This window comes from Aquarana catesbeiana, linkage group LG03 (genome assembly GCF_042186555.1).
Source record: "Aquarana catesbeiana isolate 2022-GZ linkage group LG03, ASM4218655v1, whole genome shotgun sequence".
NCBI classification, from domain to species: domain Eukaryota; kingdom Metazoa; phylum Chordata; class Amphibia; order Anura; family Ranidae; genus Aquarana; species Aquarana catesbeiana.
The window spans coordinates 288,429,722-288,450,348 of NC_133326.1; the positions used below are offsets into that span (position 1 = coordinate 288,429,722).

General features: G+C 43.8%; 1 protein-coding gene across 1 annotated transcript in view; it reads left to right on the top strand.

Moving 5' to 3' along the window:
* Positions 1-20,627, top strand: part of LOC141132135 (solute carrier family 23 member 1-like) — a 420,625-nt gene that overhangs the window by 68,065 nt on the left and 331,933 nt on the right. The window contains exon 3 of the mRNA XM_073620201.1: positions 15,302-15,459. Coding sequence (XP_073476302.1) covers positions 15,302-15,459 — 158 coding nt within the window. The remainder of the gene's footprint in view (positions 1-15,301; positions 15,460-20,627) is intronic.

The following is a 20,627-nucleotide window of genomic DNA, read 5'->3' on the forward strand; positions in this document are numbered from 1 at the left end:
GTAGCTTTAGCTGTACACTGTGAGGAGGATGCATTACACTAACTTGTAGCTTTAGCTGAACACTGTGAGGAGGACGCTTTACACTAACTTGTAGCTTTAGCTGAACACTGTGCACTACACTAACTTGTAGCTTTAGCTGAACACTGTTCAGAGGACGTACTACACTAACTTGTAGCTTTAGCTGAACACTGTGAGGAGGACGCACTTACACTAACTTGTAGCTTTAGCTGAACACTGTGCACTACACTAACTTGTAGCTTTAGCTGAACACTGTGCACTACACTAACTTGTAGCTTTAGCTGAACACTGTTCAGAGGATGCACTACACTAACTTGTAGCTTTAGCTGAATACTGTTCAGAGGACGCACTACACTAACTTGTAGCTTTAGCGGAACACTGTTCAGAGGACGCACTACACTAACTTGTAGCTTTAGCTGAACACTGTGGGGAGGACACACTACACTAACTTGTAACTTTAGCTGAACACTGTGAACTACACTAACTTGTAGCTTTAGCTGAACACTGTTCAGAGGACGCACTACACTAAATTGTAACTTTAGCTGAACACTGTGAGGAGGACGCGCTACACTAACTTGTAGCTTTAGCTGAACACTGTGCACTAGACTAACTTGTAGCTTTAGCTGAACACTGTTCAGAGGACGCACTACACTAAATTGTAACTTTAGCTGAACACTGTGAGGAGGACGCGCTACACTAACTTGAAGCTTTAGCTGAACACTGTTCAGAGGACGCACTACACTAACTTGTAGCTTTAGCTGAACACTGTGAGGAGGACGCACTACACTAACTTGTAGCTTTAGCTGAACACTGTGCAGAGGTCGCACTACACTAACTTGTAGCTTTAGCTGAACACTGTTCAGAGGACGCACTACACTAACTTGTAGCTTTAGCTGAATACTGTTCAGAGGACGCACTACACTAACTTGTAGCTTTAGCGGAACACTGTTCAGAGGACGCACTACACTAACTTGTAGCTTTAGCTGAACACTGTGGGGAGGACACACTACACTAACTTGTAACTTTAGCTGAACACTGTGAACTACACTAACTTGTAGCTTTAGCTGAACACTGTTCAGAAGACGCACTACACTAACTTGTAGCTTTAGCTGAACACTGTGAGGAGGACGCACTACACTAACTTGTAGCTTTAGCTGAACACTGTGCAGAGGTCGCACTACACTAACTTGTAGCTTTAGCTGAACACTGTTCAGAGGACGCACTACACTAACTTGTAGCTTTAGCTGAATACTGTTCAGAGGACGCACTACACTAACTTGTAGCTTTAGCGGAACACTGTTCAGAGGATGCACTACACTAACTTGTAGCTTTAGCTGAACACTGTGGGGAGGACACACTACACTAACTTGTAACTTTAGCTGAACACTGTGAACTACACTAACTTGTAGCTTTAGCTGAACACTGTTCAGAGGACGCACTACACTAAATTGTAACTTTAGCTGAACACTGTTCAGAGGACGCACTACACTAACTTGTAGCTTTAGCTGAACACTGTTCAGAGGTCGCACTACACTAACTTGTAGCTTTAGCTGAACACTGTGAGTAGGACGCACTACACTAACTTGTAGCGTTAGCTGAACACTGTGCACTACACTAACTTGTAGTTTTAGCTGAACACTGTTCAGAGGACGCACTACACTAACTTGTAGCTTTAGCTGAACACTGTGCAGAGGTCACCCTACACTAACTTGTAGCTTTAGCTGAACACTGTGAGGAGGATGCATTACACTAACTTGCAGCTTTAGCTGAACACTGTGAGGAGGACGCTCTACACTAACTTGTAGCTTTAGCTGAACACTGTGCACTACACTAACTTGTAGCTTTAGCTGAAAACTGTTCAGAGGACGTACTACACTAACTTGTAGCTTTAGCTGAACACTGCGAGGAGGATGCACTACACTAACTTGTAGCTTTAGCTGAACACTGTGCACTACACTAACTTGTAGCTTTAGCTGAACACTGTGCAGAGGTCGCACTACACTAACTTTTAGCTTTAGCTGAACACTGTGCACTACAATAACTTGTAGCTTTAGCTGAACACTGTGCAGAGGTCGCACTACACTAACTTGTAGCTTTAGCTAAACACTGTGAGGAGGACACACTACACTAACTTGTAGCTTTAGCTGAACACTGTGAGGAGGACGCACTACACTAACTTGTAGCTTTAGCTGAACACTGTGCACTACACTAACTTGTAGCTTTAGCTGAACACTGTTCAGAGGACGCACTACACTAACTTGTAGCTTTAGCTGAATACTGTTCAGAGGACGCACTACACTAACTTGTAGCTTTAGCTGAACACTGTTCAGAGGACGCACTACACTAACTTGTAGCTTTAGCTGAACACTGTGAGGAGGACACACTACACTAACTTGTAACTTTAGCTGAACACTGTGCACTACACTAACTTGTAGCTTTAGCTGAACACTGTTCAGAGGACGCACTACACTAAATTGTAACTTTAGCTGAACACTGTGAGGAGGACGCGCTACACTAACTTGTAGCTTTAGCTGAACACTGTGCACTACACTAACTTGTAGCTTTAGCTGAACACTGTTCAGAGGACGCACTACACTAACTTGTAGCTTTTGCTGAACACTGTGCAGAGATCGCACTACAATAACTTGTAGCTTTAGCTGAACACTGTTCAAAGGACACACTACACTAACTTGTAGCTTTAGCTGAACACTGTTCAGAGGTCGCACTACACTAACTTGTAGCTTTAGCTGAACACTGTGAGTAGGACGCACTACACTAACTTGTAACGTTAGCTGAACACTGTGCACTACACTAACTTGTAGCTTTAGCTGAACAATGTTCAGAGGACGCACTACACTAACTTGTAGCTTTAACTGAACACTGTGCAGAGGTCACCCTACACTAACTTGTAGCTTTAGCTGAACACTGTGAGGAGGATGCATTACACTAACTTGCAGCTTTAGCTGAACACTGTGAGGAGGACGCTCTACACTAACTTGTAGCTTTAGCTGAACACTGTGCACTACACTAACTTGTAGCTTTAGCTGAAAACTGTTCAGAGGACGTACTACACTAACTTGTAGCTTTAGCTGAACACTGCGAGGAGGATGCACTACACTAACTTGTAGCTTTAGCTGAACACTGTGCACTACACTAACTTGTAGCTTTAGCTGAACACTGTGCAGAGGTCGCACTACACTAACTTTTAGCTTTAGCTGAACACTGTGCACTACACTAACTTTTAGCTTTAGCTGAACACTGTTCAGAGGACACACTACACTAACTTGTAGCTTTAGCTGAACACTGTGCACTACAATAACTTGTAGCTTTAGCTGAACACTGTGCAGAGGTCGCACTACACTAACTTGTAGCTTTAGCTGAACACTGTGAGGAGGACACACTACACTAACTTGTAGCTTTAGCTGAACACTGTGAGGAGGACGCACTACACTAACTTGTAGCTTTAGCTGAACACTGTGCACTACACTAACTTGTAGCTTTAGCTGAACACTGTTCAGAGGACGCACTACACTAACTTGTAGCTTTAGCTGAATACTGTTCAGAGGATGCACTACACTAACTTGTAGCTTTAGCTGAACACTGTTCAGAGGACGCACGACACTAACTTGTAGCTTTAGCTGAACACTGTGAGGAGGACACACTACACTAACTTGTAACTTTAGCTGAACACTGTGCACTACACTAACTTGTAGCTTTAGCTGAACACTGTTCAGAGGACGCACTACACTAAATTGTAACTTTAGCTGAACACTGTGAGGAGGACGCGCTACACTAACTTGTAGCTTTAGCTGAACACTGTGCACTACACTAACTTGTAGCTTTAGCTGAACACTGTTCAGAGGACGCACTACACTAACTTGTAGCTTTTGCTGAACACTGTGCAGAGGTCGCACTACACTAACTTGTAGCTTTAGCTGAACACTGTGAGTAGGACGCACTACACTAACTTGTAGCGTTAGCTGAACACTGTGCACTACACTAACTTGTAGCTTTAGCTGAACACTGTTCAGAGGATGCACTACACTAACTTGTAGCTTTAGCTGAACACTGTGCAGAGGTCACCCTACACTAAATTGTAGCTTTAGCTGAACACTGTGAGGAGGATGCATTACACTAACTTGCAGCTTTAGCTGAACACTGTGAGGAGGACGCTCTACACTAACTTGTAGCTTTAGCTGAACACTATGCACTACACTAACTTGTAGCTTTAGCTGAAAACTGTTCAGAGGACGTACTACACTAACTTGTAGCTTTAGCTGAACACTGCGAGGAGGATGCACTACACTAACTTGTAGCTTTAGCTGAACACTGTGCACTACACTAACTTGTAGCTTTAGCTGAACACTGTGCAGAGGTCGCACTACACTAACTTTTAGCTTTAGCTGAACACTGTTCAGAGGACACACTACACTAACTTGTAGCTTTAGCTGAACACTGTGCACTACAATAACTTGTAGCTTTAGCTGAACACTGTGCAGAGGTCGCACTACACTAACTTGTAGCTTTAGCTGAACACTGTGAGGAGGACACACTACACTAACTTGTAACTTTAGCTGAACACTGTGAGGAGGACGCACTACACTAACTTGTAGCTTTAGCTGAACACTGTGCACTACACTAACTTGTAGCTTTAGCTGAACACTGTTCAGAGGACGCACTGCACTAACTTGTAGCTTTAGCTGAATACTGTTCAGAGGAAGCACTACACTAACTTGTAGCTTTAGCTGAACACTGTTCAGAGGACGCACTACACTAACTTGTAGCTTTAGCTGAACACTGTGAGGAGGACACACTACACTAACTTGTAACTTTAGCTGAACACTGTGCACTACACTAACTTGTAGCTTTAGCTGAACACTGTTCAGAGGACGCACTACACTAAATTGTAACTTTAGCTGAACACTGTGAGGAGGACGCGCTACACTAACTTGTAGCTTTAGCTGAACACTGTGCACTACACTAACTTGTAGTTTTAGCCGAACACTGTTCAGAGGACGCACTACACTAACTTGTAGCTTTTGCTGAACACTGTGCAGAGGTCGCACTACAATAACTTGTAGCTTTAGCTGAACACTGTTCAAAGGACACACTACACGAACTTGTAGCTTTAGCTGAACACTGTTCAGAGGTCGCACTACACTAACTTGTAGCTTTAGCTGAACACTGTGAGTAGGACGCACTACACTAACTTGTAGCGTTAGCTGAACACTGTGCACTACACTAACTTGTAGCTTTAGCTGAACACTGTTCAGAGGACGCACTACACTAACTTGTAGCTTTAGCTGAACACTGTGCAGAGGTCACCCTACACTAACTTGTAGCTTTAGCTGTACACTGTGAGGAGGATGCATTACACTAACTTGTAGCTTTAGCTGAACACTGTGAGGAGGACGCTTTACACTAACTTGTAGCTTTAGCTGAACACTGTGCACTACACTAACTTGTAGCTTTAGCTGAACACTGTTCAGAGGACGTGCTACACTAACTTGTAGCTTTAGCTGAACACTGAGAGGAGGACGCACTTACACTAACTTGTAGCTTTAGCTGAACACTGTGCACTACACTAACTTGTAGCTTTAGCTGAACACTGTGCACTACACTAACTTGTAGCTTTAGCTGAAAACCGTTCAGAGGACACACTACACTAACCTGTAGCTTTAGCTGAATACTGTTCAGAGGACGCACTACACTAACTTGTAGCTTTAGCGGAACACTGTTCAGAGGACGCACTACACTAACTTGTAGCTTTAGCTGAACACTGTGGGGAGGACACACTACACTAACTTGTAACTTTAGCCGAACACTGTGAACTACACTAACTTGTAGCTTTAGCTGAACACTGTTCAGAGGACGCACTACACTAAATTGTAACTTTAGCTGAACACTGTGAGGAGGACGCGCTACACTAACTTGTAGCTTTAGCTGAACACTGTTCAGAGGATGCACTACACTAACTTGTAGCTTTTGCTGAACACTGTGCAGAGGTCGCACTACAATAACTTGTAGCTTTAGCTGAACACTGTTCAAAGGACACACTACACTAACTTGTAGCTTTAGCTGAACACTGTTCAGAGGTCGCACTGCACTAACTTGTAGCTTTAATTGAACACTGTGAGTAGGACGCACTACACTAACTTGTAGCGTTAGCTGAACACTGTGCACTACACTAACTTGTAGCTTTAGCTGAACACTGTTCAGAGGACGCACTACACTAACTTGTAGCTTTAGCTGAACACTGTGCAGAGGTCACCCTACACTAACTTGTAGCTTTAGCTGAACACTGTGAGGAGGATGCATTACACTAACTTGCAGCTTTAGCTGAACACTGTGAGGAGGACGCTCTACACTAACTTGTAGCTTTAGCTGAACACTGTGCACTACACTAACTTGTAGCTTTAGCTGAAAACTGTTCAGAGGACGTACTACACTAACTTGTAGCTTTAGCTGAACACTGCGAGGAGGATGCACTACACTAACTTGTAGCTTTAGCTGAACACTGTGCACTACACTAACTTGTAGCTTTAGCTGAACACTGTGCAGAGGTCGCACTACACTAACTTTTAGCTTTAGCTGAACACTGTTCAGAGGACACACTACACTAACTTGTAGCTTTAGCTGAACACTGTGCACTACAATAACTTGTAGCTTTAGCTGAACACTGTGCAGAGGTCGCACTACACTAACTTGTAGCTTTAGCTGAACACTGTGAGGAGGACACACTACACTAACTTGTAACTTTAGCTGAACACTGTGAGGAGGACGCTTTACACTAACTTGTAGCTTTAGCTGAACACTGTGCACTACACTAACTTGTAGCTTTAGCTGAACACTGTTCAGAGGACGTGCTACACTAACTTGTAGCTTTAGCTGAACACTGAGAGGAGGACGCACTTACACTAACTTGTAGCTTTAGCTGAACACTGTGCACTACACTAACTTGTAGCTTTAGCTGAACACTGTGCACTACACTAACTTGTAGCTTTAGCTGAAAACCGTTCAGAGGACACACTACACTAACCTGTAGCTTTAGCTGAATACTGTTCAGAGGACGCACTACACTAACTTGTAGCTTTAGCGGAACACTGTTCAGAGGACGCACTACACTAACTTGTAGCTTTAGCTGAACACTGTGGGGAGGACACACTACACTAACTTGAAACTTTAGCTGAACACTGTGAACTACACTAACTTGTAGCTTTAGCTGAACACTGTTCAGAGGACGCACTACACTAAATTGTAACTTTAGCTGAACACTGTGAGGAGGACGCGCTACACTAACTTGTAGCTTTAGCTGAACACTGTTCAGAGGACGCACTACACTAACTTGTAGCTTTTGCTGAACACTGTGCAGAGGTCGCACTACAATAACTTGTAGCTTTAGCTGAACACTGTTCAAAGGACACACTACACTAACTTGTAGCTTTAGCTGAACACTGTTCAGAGGTCGCACTGCACTAACTTGTAGCTTTAATTGAACACTGTGAGTAGGACGCACTACACTAACTTGTAGCGTTAGCTGAACACTGTGCACTACACTAACTTGTAGCTTTAGCTGAACACTGTTCAGAGGACGCACTACACTAACTTGTAGCTTTAGCTGAACACTGTGCAGAGGTCACCCTACACTAACTTGTAGCTTTAGCTGAACACTGTGAGGAGGATGCATTACACTAACTTGCAGCTTTAGCTGAACACTGTGAGGAGGACGCTCTACACTAACTTGTAGCTTTAGCTGAACACTGTGCACTACACTAACTTGTAGCTTTAGCTGAAAACTGTTCAGAGGACGTACTACACTAACTTGTAGCTTTAGCTGAACACTGCGAGGAGGATGCACTACACTAACTTGTAGCTTTAGCTGAACACTGTGCACTACACTAACTTGTAGCTTTAGCTGAACACTGTGCAGAGGTCGCACTACACTAACTTTTAGCTTTAGCTGAACACTGTTCAGAGGACACACTACACTAACTTGTAGCTTTAGCTGAACACTGTGCACTACAATAACTTGTAGCTTTAGCTGAACACTGTGCAGAGGTCGCACTACACTAACTTGTAGCTTTAGCTGAACACTGTGAGGAGGACACACTACACTAACTTGTAACTTTAGCTGAACACTGTGAGGAGGACGCACTACACTAACTTGTAGCTTTAGCTGAACACTGTGCACTACACTAACTTGTAGCTTTAGCTGAACACTGTGGGGAGGACGCACTACACTAACTTGTAGCTTTAGCTGAATACTGTTCAGAGGACGCACTACACTAACTTGTAGCTTTAGCTGAACACTGTTCAGAGGACGCACTACACTAACTTGTAGCTTTAGCTGAACACTGTGAGGAGGACACACTACACTAACTTGTAACTTTAGCTGAACACTGTGCACTACACTAACTTGTAGCTTTAGCTGAACACTGTTCAGAGGACGCACTACACTAAATTGTAACTTTAGCTCAACACTGTGAGGAGGACGCGCTACACTAACTTGTAGCTTTAGCTGAACACTGTGCACTACACTAACTTGTAGCTTTAGCCGAACACTGTTCAGAGGACGCACTACACTAACTTGTAGCTTTTGCTGAACACTGTGCAGAGGTCGCACTACAATAACTTGTAGCTTTAGCTGAACACTGTTCAAAGGACACACTACACGAACTTGTAGCTTTAGCTGAACACTGTTCAGAGGTCGCACTACACTAACTTGTAGCTTTAGCTGAACACTGTGAGTAGGACGCACTACACTAACTTGTAGCGTTAGCTGAACACTGTGCACTACACTAACTTGTAGCTTTAGCTGAACACTGTTCAGAGGACGCACTACACTAACTTGTAGCTTTAGCTGAACACTGTGTAGAGGTCACCCTACACTAACTTGTAGCTTTAGCTGTACACTGTGAGGAGGATGCATTACACTAACTTGTAGCTTTAGCTGAACACTGTGAGGAGGACGCTTTACACTAACTTGTAGCTTTAGCTGAACACTGTGCACTACACTAACTTGTAGCTTTAGCTGAACACTGTTCAGAGGACGTACTACACTAACTTGTAGCTTTAGCTGAACACTGTGAGGAGGACGCACTTACACTAACTTGTAGCTTTAGCTGAACACTGTGCACTACACTAACTTGTAGCTTTAGCTGAACACTGTGCAGAGGTCGCACTACACTAACTTGTAGCTTTAACTGAACACTGTTCAGAGGACACACTACACTAACTTGTAGCTTTAGCTGAACACTGTGCACTACAATAACTTGTAGCTTTAGCTGAACACTGTGCAGAGGTCGCACTACACTATCTTGTAGCTTTAGCTGAACACTGTGAGGAGGACGCAGTACACTAACTTGTAGCTTTAGCTGAACACTGTGAGGAGGACGCAATACACTAACTTGTAGCTTTAGCTGAACACTGTGCACTACACTAAATTGTAGCTTTAGCTGAACACTGTGCAGAGTTCGCACTACACTAACTTGTAGCTTTAGCTGAACACTGTGAGGAGGACGCACTACACTAACTTGTAGCTTTAGCTGAACACTGTTCACTACACTAACTTGTAGCTTTAGCTGAACACTGTGCAGAGGTCGCACTACACTAATTTGTAGCTTTAGCTGAACACTGTTCAGAGGACACACTACACTAACTTGTAGCTTTAGCTGAACACTGTGCACTACACTAACTTGTAGCTTTAGCTGAACACTGTTCAGAGGACGCACTACACTAACTTGTAGCTTTAGCTGAACACTGTGCAGAGGTCGCACTACACTAACATGTAGCTTTAGCTGAACACTGTGAGGAGGACGCACTATACTAACTTGTAGCTTTAGCTGAACACTGTGAGGAGGATGCACTACACTAACTTGTAGCTTTAGCTGAACACTGTGCACTACACTAATTTGTAGCTTTAGCTGAACACTGTGCAGAGGTCACACTACACTAACTTGTAGCTTTAGCTGAACACTGCGAGGAGGACGCACTACACTAACTTGTGGCTTTAGCTGAACACTGTGCACTACACTAACGTGTAGCTTTAGCTGAACACTGTTTAGAGGACGCACTACACTAACTTGTAGGTTTAGCTGAACACTGTGCAGAGGTCGCACTACACTAACTTGTAGCTTTAGCTGAACACTGTGCAGAGGTCACACTACACTAACTTGTAGCTTTAGCTGAACACTGTGAGGAGGACGCACTACACTAACTGTAAATAGTCTAGCTGCCTGACTGTGGTACTAATAGGATCAGAAGAACACCAGCAATTTTCTTCAGGTAGCTGTACTGTAACAACACAAGCCTGCCTGTCAGTAGGAAGATAATAACAGGAACTGATCTAGCTAAACTGAATACAGTGTGTATATATATATATATATATATATATATATATATATATATATATATATATATTTATATACAACACCTGGAATGTATATATATACACAATACACTGTAAGTTCAGCTCACTGACTGACTGTCCTGTCTAATCTAACTTAAATCAAATGACACTGTCTCTCTGTCTCTGTCTCTCAACGCTGGAACACACTACACAGGGCCGCCATACAGGCGGCCTTATATAGTGTGGGGCGTGTACTAAACCCCCTGAGCCATAATTGGCCAAAGCCACCCTGGCTTTGGCCAATTACAGCTCTCTCTACCGACGGCGCTGTGATTGGCCAAGCATGCGGGTCATAGTGCATGCTTGGCCAATCATCAGCCAGCAATGCACTGTGATGCCGCAGTGAATTATGGGTCGTGACGCGCCACACGAATTTGGCGCGAACTGCCCAAATCGTTCGCAATTTGGCGAACGGGCGAACAGATGGTGTTTGAGTTGAACATGGGTTCGACTCGAACATGAAGCTCATCCCTACTGTACAGTACAGTGATCGTGTGGGATTCTGATGTAGTATCAAAGCAGTGATAATTCCATGTCTCCTGGAGCTGCTGCTGCTAATATAAGATATGATCTTATTCAACAGAGGTACTATCCATCTTTTCTCCAGAGAAACACAATAAAATAAAACGTCGGCAACTGAGTAGAGAATAGTGGAAATATATTTTCAAAAAAGACAGGGGAGAGGTTCTCTTTAAGGAAGGGGGCAGGATCTATGTACATTGCGAGTAATATAACAACCTTTGTTGCAAATTCCTACCTTTTGTTATTCTGAAGAAATCCCTGTATGTTCCTCTCTGCCTCTGTGATGAGTGGGTCTAATGGGAGTGGTTTCATAAATATCTATCAGGTGTGCACCTGCACAGCACTAATGAGGAAATCTGCTGGGCCTTTAGATGTGTTCCTATAGGGAGTATCTCACCAAAAATTACATTTTTGTTGCAGGGGATGCCTGAAATCTGACTTGTATCTTAGGCAGACTTCTGGGGAAAATTGGTGAGCCAATCACACAAGCAGGAAATGTTTCTGGGGGTCGGTCAGTTCACATTCTGTGTACAGGACAACTCCAGGTAGCCATATTGCATTGCATTTTCACAAAATGACAGTGTCTGCAGATTGAAAAGGAAAGGTAATTTTTAATAACATTCAATTACAACATGACTTGTGTCGCAATTGTATACACTATATCAGCCCTCAAAACATTCACTCTCCTGCTTGTGAGTGAAAAAATTAGGATTGCGAGTGTGGACAGGGCTGTGCTGTCCAGGAAATGTATAGCCAGTGCCCCCTCGCCGCACAAAGGCTCGCAGCACTGCCATTTCAATAGAAGTTAAACACCTGCCTGGGACCTCCCCCTCCCAACTGCCGCATATCCCCACCCCACTCAGGCTCACATTGTAGGCTTTCAATGGGAGTCAAACAGCCGCCTGGGACCACCCCCTCCACCTTCCTCCTGCCGCACATCCTGTCCCGATTAAACTCGCATCGTGGGCTTCAATGGGAGTCAAACAGCCACCTGGGACCGCCTCCTCCGCCACCCTCCTGCCGCACATCTAAGGAGTGAGGCGGTGCATGTCTCTGCAGGGCAGTCCTAAGTGGGCGGGCTCGAACACTCTTGGTTAGCCCTCAGTGTGCACTGATGCTTGACCCCGTGGCTGCAGCAGGAGAATGGTAAATAATAAATATGACTGTGTGCTGTGATTGGAAGCAGCACATGTGCTGGAGGCATTGGTATAATGGGAGATTGAACAAGATGTGCTGGGAGGAAGGGGGAAGGTTGAGAGCATAGATGTGCTTGATTGGGGGTGGGGGTTAATAGAAGGCATAGGTATAATGTTTTTTTTGGGGGGGTGGAATTGAAGGCATAGGTCTGAATCATACCTAATCCTCCAATTCCACCCCCCCACTCTATCATACATGTGTCTCTAATTTCACCCCCTCCCCAATCTATTATATCTATGCCTCCAATTCCACCCCATCCTCCACTTGATCATACCGTAGGATAGATTGGGGAGGAGGGGGGATGGAATTGGAGGCATAGGGATAATAGATTGGGGAGGGGGTGGAATTAGAGGCACATGCATGATAGAGTGTGGGGGGGGGGTGAAATTGGAGGCTTAGGTATGATGGGAGGGGGGTGGATCTGGAGGAATAGGTATGATGGATTGGGGGGAGGGGGGTGGAATTTAAGGCATAGGTATGATGTATTGGAGGAAAATTGAAAGGATAGATGCGCTGGATTGGGAGGATTAGAGGCATAGGTGTGCTGGAGAGGACAGGTTGGAAGACGAGGTGTGCTGGAGGGTCGGTAAAAGCACAGGTGTGCTGGGGGGGGGGGGTAAGGAGGCAGAGATATGCTGGGAAGAGGAATTAGAGGTAGAGGTGTGCTAGGGGGAGGGGGGATGCATTGGAGGACTGGGGGAGGCATTGGAGGTAGAGGTGTACTGGGGGAGGCATTTGAGGTAGAGGTGTACTGGGGGGAGGTGTTGGAGGTAGAGGTGTACTGGGGGAAGAGAAACAAAACCGGAGAAATTCCTTTCTCAACTTACTAACCAGCCTGCTAACCAACCACATTTTCCTGTCTGATGAGGCTGAGCTGATGGGCACTGGTGAGGCTGGATTGTTATTTTTGCGGCACTTTACACTTTGTTCTTTGTTCTCTTTCACTGTTTTAATCATAGTGTAACATTTTGTGATTGTAAAGATGAGCCCAACGAACAGAGAAAAAAATTAGTTATTTTTTAAATTACTTGTATAGGGCACGAATCACATTGACGCGACATGAAAGTCACATCAATTACGGTGAGACTTTGCCAGGAGACTTCCTGACGACTTGAGTACTACTTTGAGGTACAAGTCTGATAGAAGTCGCCTTGAAGTAGAACAGGAACCATTTCTAAACTCAGAGTGACTTCAGTAGTGCTAAACGGGGCACCTCTCATTGACTAACATAGGATTTCACGTCATATGACAGTGTGACAGTGTGAACTGAGCACTAAACCTCTATTTATGCCCCAGAGTAATCTACTAAGACAATAGTATGCCACTATATTAAGCCAAATCAAGAACTTTCACCAATGCATCTATTTGTAAAGGGATTCACTAATGGTTCAGTATCTATTTGATATAAATACATTGCTCAAAAAAATTAAAGGAGCACTTTGAAAACACATCAGATTTCAATGGGGAAAAATATCATGCTGGATACTGTATCTACACTGATATGGACTGGGTAATGTGTTAGGAACAAAAGGATGCCACATTGTTTGATGGACATGGAAATTATCAATCTACAGAGGGCTGAATTCAAAGATACCCCGAAAATCAAGTGAAAAAAATATCCAGCAGGCAAGACCATTTTACTGAAATTTCATTGCAGCAACTGAAAATGGTACTCAGTAGTTTGTATGGCCCCCACGTGCTTGTATGCATGCCTGACAACGTCGGGGCATACTCCTAATGAGATGACGGATGGTGTCCCGGGGTATTTCCTCCCAGATCTGGACCAGGGCATCATTGAGCTCCTGAACAGACTAAGGTGCCACTTGGCAGCATCGGATGGACCGAAATTTAATGTCCCAGATTTGTTCTATTGGATTTAGGTCAGGCGAGCATGGGGGCCATTCAATGGTATGAATTCCTTTATGCTCCAGGAACTGGCTGCTTACTCTCGCCACATGAGGCCAGGCATTGTTGTGCACCAGGAGGAACCCAGGACCCACTGCACCAGCATAGGGTCTGACAATGGGTCCAAGGTTTTCATCCCGATACCTAATGGCAGTCAGGGTGCCATTGTCTAGCCTGTAGAGGTCTCTGCGTTCCTCCATGGATATGCCTCCCCAGACCATCACTGACCCACCACCAAACCGGTCATGCTAAATGATGTTTCAGGCAGCATAACGTTCTCCACGGCTTCTCCAGACCCTTTCACATCTGTCACAGGTGCTCAGAGTGAACCTGCTCTCATCTGTGAAAAGAACAGTGTGCCAGTGATGGAACTGCCAATTCTGGTATTTAATGGCAAGTGCCAATCGAGCTCCATGGTGCCTTGCCTAAGCACAGAGACCACTAGAGGACGTCAAGCCCTCAGGCCATCCTCATGAAGTCTATTTCTGATTGTTTGGTCAGAGACATTCACACCAGTGGCCTGCTGGAGTTCATTTTGTAGGGCTCTAGCAGTGGTCATCCTGTTCCTCCTTGCACAAAAAAGCAGATACCGGTCCTACTGATGAGTTAAGGACCTTCTACGGCCCTGTCTAGCTCTCCTAGAGTAACTGCCTGTCTCCTGGAATCTCCTCCATGCTCTGTACTGGGAGACACAGCAAACCTTCTGGCAATGGCACATATTGATGTGCCATCCTGGAGGAGTTGGACTGCCTATGCAATCTCCTATAGAGTTCAGGTATCACCTTATGCTACCAGTAGTGACACTGACCCTAGCCAAATGCAAAACTGGTGAAAAACAGTCAGAAAAGATGAGTAGGGAAAAAAATGTCAGTGGCCTCCACCTGTAAAACCATTTCTGTTTTGAAGGTTTGTCTCATTGTTGCCCATCTAGTGCACCTGTTAATTTCATTAACACCAAAGCTTCTGACACTGATTAATTACCCACTCTGCTATTTAACTGACCAGATCAATATCCCTGAAGTTTACTCTGATTAAAAAAAGGTTCCTTTAATTTTTTTGAGCAGTGTGTGTATATATGTATATATATATATATATATATATATATATATATATATATATATATATATATATATATATACCGTAATATGCAGTATATTGTATGTTTTTTTTAAGTCCTTAGTAACAATTAGCATGTGTCTTATTCAGTAATCTGTATAGTAACAAATAATATATAAACATTCTTTTTTACAGCATTATATTTTGGCTTTTGGAGGAATAATAGCAATTCCATTAATCCTGGCAGAGCCTCTGTGTGTTAAACATGACAATGCAGTGAAAAGCCAGCTGATAAGCACCATATTTTTTGTGTCTGGCATATGCACACTTCTTCAAACAACAGTAGGAACAAGGTAATTATACCAGACAACAAGAATGGTTATGATATATATATAAAGTATATACAGTAGACCTCCAACAAAACTGCAGTACATGTTGGTGGTCAGTTGATAATACACTTGATCTGACAAACCCCCCTCTTGTTCTCTACATGCAAGTCTGTATGTGGAAACTTGTGATGGGGGTGTGACTGTTACTCAAACAGCACGTTCACTGAGAGTAATGCTGCGTATACACGATCAGAATTTCGGCCCGCAAAAGACCTATGAGAGTTTTTTGTTGGAAAATGCGAACGTGTGTATGCTCGTGTGTATCGGTCTTTTGCTGGCGGAATTCCAGCCAGCAAAAGATTGAGAGCATGCTCTCAATTTTTCGCTCGGGAAAAGTTCCTATCCGAAAATGCGATCGTCTGTGGCAATTCCGATGCGCAAAATCCCTACGCATGCTCGGAAACAATTCGACACATGCTCAGAAGCATTGAACTTAATTTTCTTGGCTCGTCGTAATGTTGTACGTCATCGCGTTCTTGACGGTCGTAATTTCAGCGAACTTTTGCGTTAAAGTGTGTATGCAAGGCAAACGTGAGCGGAATCCCATCAGAAAAGCCATCATATCTTTTTCCGACGAGAAAACCAATCGTGTGTACACGGCAAAAGGAGTATTTTAAGGCATTTCCAAGTAAAATCCAATACCAAACTGTTAATTGTGGGGGTGCAAGATTCTAAAAACATGAAAAGGTTTAGTGCTATCCTGGGGGGATGCTAGTTGACTGGGTGCTTCTACTTCTGAAGGGGATGACCCACTGGGTTAGTACCTGAATTAACCAAGACATTTAGGGTTTGCAAATGTTTTAATGGGCAAATATGCCCTACAAAATTTTAAAAATAGCCAACAGACAGACAAAAATTCTCTATAATATACTACAATTAAGTTAAAGTGTTACTAAACCCATAACAGTAAAATCAGTTTGTATATGCAGTAAAACATGCTTGTTATACTCACTGTGGAACCTAATCCTCTGCATTGTATAAAAAGGCTTTTTGATACTGTCTTCTCTGATCCGCCCCTTCTTTTACTGTCCCCAAACTATCTGCTGATAGTACAGAGCCATGGAGGGCACTCTGCACATGCTCAGTTTCGTGTGTATTGCTAGAGAGTTTTTCTTTTTTTTGGAAGGATGCATGTGATCAGCACAGGGCCAATCACCACTGTCCAAACAAAGGGACAGGGCTCATACAGCCTCATAGGATGGTCAGAAGAGAATAAAAATACTTTGTGCAGGCTCTAACCAGACACTGATAGAAGTCACAAGACTGCTATATGCTGTTAATGGAAAAAGGTATTTAGCAGTTTATATTGCCTATAATAATTACATTTCCATGTTTACTGTTTGTGTATTGTGGGAGACCAGATATAGTAAATGCAGGGTCCTGGGTTTAGTAACACTTTAAACACAGAAATGTAATGAACACAACTCTGTTCTATAAATAAACATAACTGTTAAGAGCGATAACACTGCTGATGGTCTTAGCCAGTGTTAAGGGGTCCCTCTCTAAACTACTGACCAGTGCACTGTAGAAATGATCTCTTCTGAACTGTTGCCCTGAAAGTCAAAGGTCAGTTCCCTAGGACAGCTTAATCTCGACTCTTTGTTCTCTAAGTTCAGGTGAACTATCATCCAAGGATTCTTTTTATCCACTGTGACAGTGCGTGGGGGTTCTTCTCCCCTGCAGCCACTGTCACATTTGCAATAAGCACCATCACATCATTCATTCACAGAGATCTGTGAATGAAGAAACTACAAGTCATATTAGCCCCACTGGCATTTCCCCTGTGTCAGTAATGGCCCACACCTCTCCAGTTTTAACAGATTACAGGGCCCATTGACTGCTCAGCAGGAGCAAAAAACAAACAAAAGAGGGTGCACCAGCCTAGTGCATTATCCCACAGCGTTTATTTAAGATTAACAAGAATAATATTCACAAGCATGTGAAATAAATCGCCCATCAAGCTAATCATCTATAGCCCAGTGGTCCTAGACTTGGTACACTCCAGAGTGCAGGGGGACCTCACCGGTATCCTTAATGGTTAACATGTTTCAAAGGACTCTGATGTAGAGGGCGTTTCCTTCAAAATGTGTTAGCCATTAAGGATCCCGGTGAGGTCCCTCTGCACTCTGGAGTGTGCCAAGTCTAGGACCACTGGGCTAGAGATGAGTAGCTCGAAGAGTGATTTTATTTGCACTAGGCTGGTGCGCCCTCTTTTATTTGTTTTTTTGTAGTGGCTTCAGGGCAGCAAAGCTTGAAGCATTCCCCAGCGGTGATGTCATCTTTTACACCTGTACCAGGCTATCACACTTATGCACAGGAGACATTCTGTCATGCTCAGCAGGAGCAGCCTGGGGTGTTGCTGTCTAAACCAGTCCAGAGACACCTTCTCCAAGGGGCAGTAGGACCCTTATACTCAGCAAAGTCATCATATCCACTATTTGGGATATATGAAACTTCAGAAGATCTATCTTAGTGTTGACATCAGCTTCACTAGACACTTTAACTCCAGCAGTCAGCTCTGGTGACAGACTCTCCCTTTTGTCATCCAACATGGCTTCCTCTATCCATACTGTTTTTATCAGCTCAGCATACTTCAGGTTTCTGGTGCCTTCTTGAGCATTTTGCTGGAGCATGATGGGATGTAGCGGCTGAGCACCTCTCAAGACCAGAACTTTATTAACTATCTTAGGACTTAGGACCTTTATAGTAGTAGCTGGTACAGTATCCTGTTGAGGTGCCTCAGACAACTTCTCCTCTTTTCTGTGATAGGTATGTTCAAACTGGCACACAAAGTCAGAAGCTTTTTCTGTTTGCCTAAACAAAGATAGGAAAATATTTAAGTAGCCATAGGAGTTTCAGTCTTGCTGGCTGAGCTTCAAATTCCTTGTAGCCCCTGAAGCTGTAATCCTTTGCTTCATCTAGTTCTCGGGGATGTCTGATCCATTCAGGGTCTGCATAGCCAGCTCCATTTATTTTTCATAGCTTCTTCTCCAGCAGGCAAAGGCTGGTTTCCTGAAAAGGTTTTCAATCTCCAGTAACCCAACTTAGTGTAGGCTGCTCTCTTATATAAATGCTGCCTGACTTGTACTCTCCGGACTTCTGGTTGGCATTCTCTTGGGCATTTCTGGAACAGCAGATCTCTGGAATGTCTATGTTATAACAGGTCACTGGAACAGCAGATTACGGTCCTTGCAGCCAGCACCGTACAGCAGCGCCTCTCATTGTCTGAGGCAGCCCTGCACACACTGGGGTTGATTTACTAAAACTGGAGAATGCAAAATTTGGTACAGCTCTGCATAGAAACCGAACAGTTTCCAGTTTTTTTTGTCAAAGCTTAGTTGAACAAGCTGAAGTTACAAGCTGATTGGCTACCATGTACAGCTGTATCAGATTTTGTATTCTCCAGTTTTAGTAAATCAACCCCACTGTTTATCTGCAGGCATCTCCAGCCATCCCTCTCAGTGCAGGTTTTTTTTTCCTCTCCTCCATCTGTCCAGTGGGTGGGCTCAAGTCCCAGACTTTCAGCCAATAGGAGTTACATAGTTACATAGTAGGTGAGGTAGACACATGTCCATCAAGTCCAACCCATGTGTGTGATTATATGTCAGTATTACATTGTATATCCCTCTATGTTGCGGTCATTCAGGTGCTTATCTAATAGTTTCTTGAAACTATCGTTGCTCTCCGCTGAGACCACCGCCTGTGGAAGGGAATTCCACATCCTTGCCGCTCTTACAGTAAAGAACCCTCTACGTAGTTTAAGGTTAAACCTCTTTTCACTCATTTTAATGAGTGGCCACGAGTCTTGTTAAACTCCCTTCTGCGAAAAAGTTTTATTCCTATTGTGGGGTAACCAGTATGATATTTGTATATTGAAATCATATCCCCTCTCAAGCGTCTCTTCTCCAGAGAGAATAAATTCAGTGCTCGCAACCTTTCCTCATAACTAATATCCTCCAGACCCTTTATTAGCTTTGTTGCCCTTCTTTAAACTCGCTCCATTTCCAGTACATCCTTCCTGAGGACTGGTGCCCAAAACTGGACAGCATACTCTAGGTGCGGCCAGACCAGAGTCTTGTAGAGCAGGAGAATTATTGCTTTATCTCTGGAGTTGATCCCCTTTTTAATGCATGCCAATATTCTGTTTGCTTTGTTAGCAGCAGCTTGGCATTGCATGCCATTGCTGAGCCTATCATCTACTAGGACCCCCAGGTCCTTTTCCATCCTAAATTCCCCCAGAGGTTCTCCCCCCAGTGTATAGATTGCCTTCATATAGTTCTCTTCAGTGCTTTGTCTTCCCCAAAATGGCTGTCACTTCCCCTGTAGTGGGGGCATTTTTCAGTTCAGCACTATCCACACTGTAGAAAGGGAGCATTAAACTGTGACAAGGAGGAAATGTTCTGCAGGTAAGTTAAAGGAGCCACAGACCAGACTTCAAAGGTAATAGACTTCAATAGGACTTTAAGCCCTGGTTCACAACAGTGCAGCTTTGAAATAGTGCTGCTTCAGCGCTATTTCAAGGCTGCAGATCAAAGGCAACAGTGACTCAAATAACCACTCGTTACAACCAAGGTATGCAGAATACCCTCTCTGAATGCACAACACATCAAACTTTGAAGCAGGTGGGCTACAGCAGCAGAAGATCACATCGGGTGCCACTCCTGTCAGCTAAGAACAGGAAACTGAGGCTACAATTCACACAGGCTCACCAAAATTAGACATTAGAAGATTGGAAAAACATTACCTGTTCTGATGAGTCTTGATTTCAGCTGGCAGAGTCAGAATTTGGCGTAAACAACAGGAAAGCATGGATCCATCCAGCCTTCTATCAACAGTTCAGGTTGGTGGTGATGGTGTAATGGTGTGGGGGTTATTTTCTTGGCACACTTTGTACCAACTGAGCATCATTTAAACACCGTGGCCTACCTGAGTATTGTTGCTGACCATGTCCATCCATTGATGACTACAGTGTACCCATCTTCTGATGGCTACTTCCAGCAGGATAATGCACCATGTCACAAAGATCAAATCATCTCACCACTGGTTTTTTGAACATGACAATGAGTTCACTGTACTCCAATGGCTTCCGAGGCTGCAAAAAATGCTACGAACCATAGTAGACTCAGACTAAA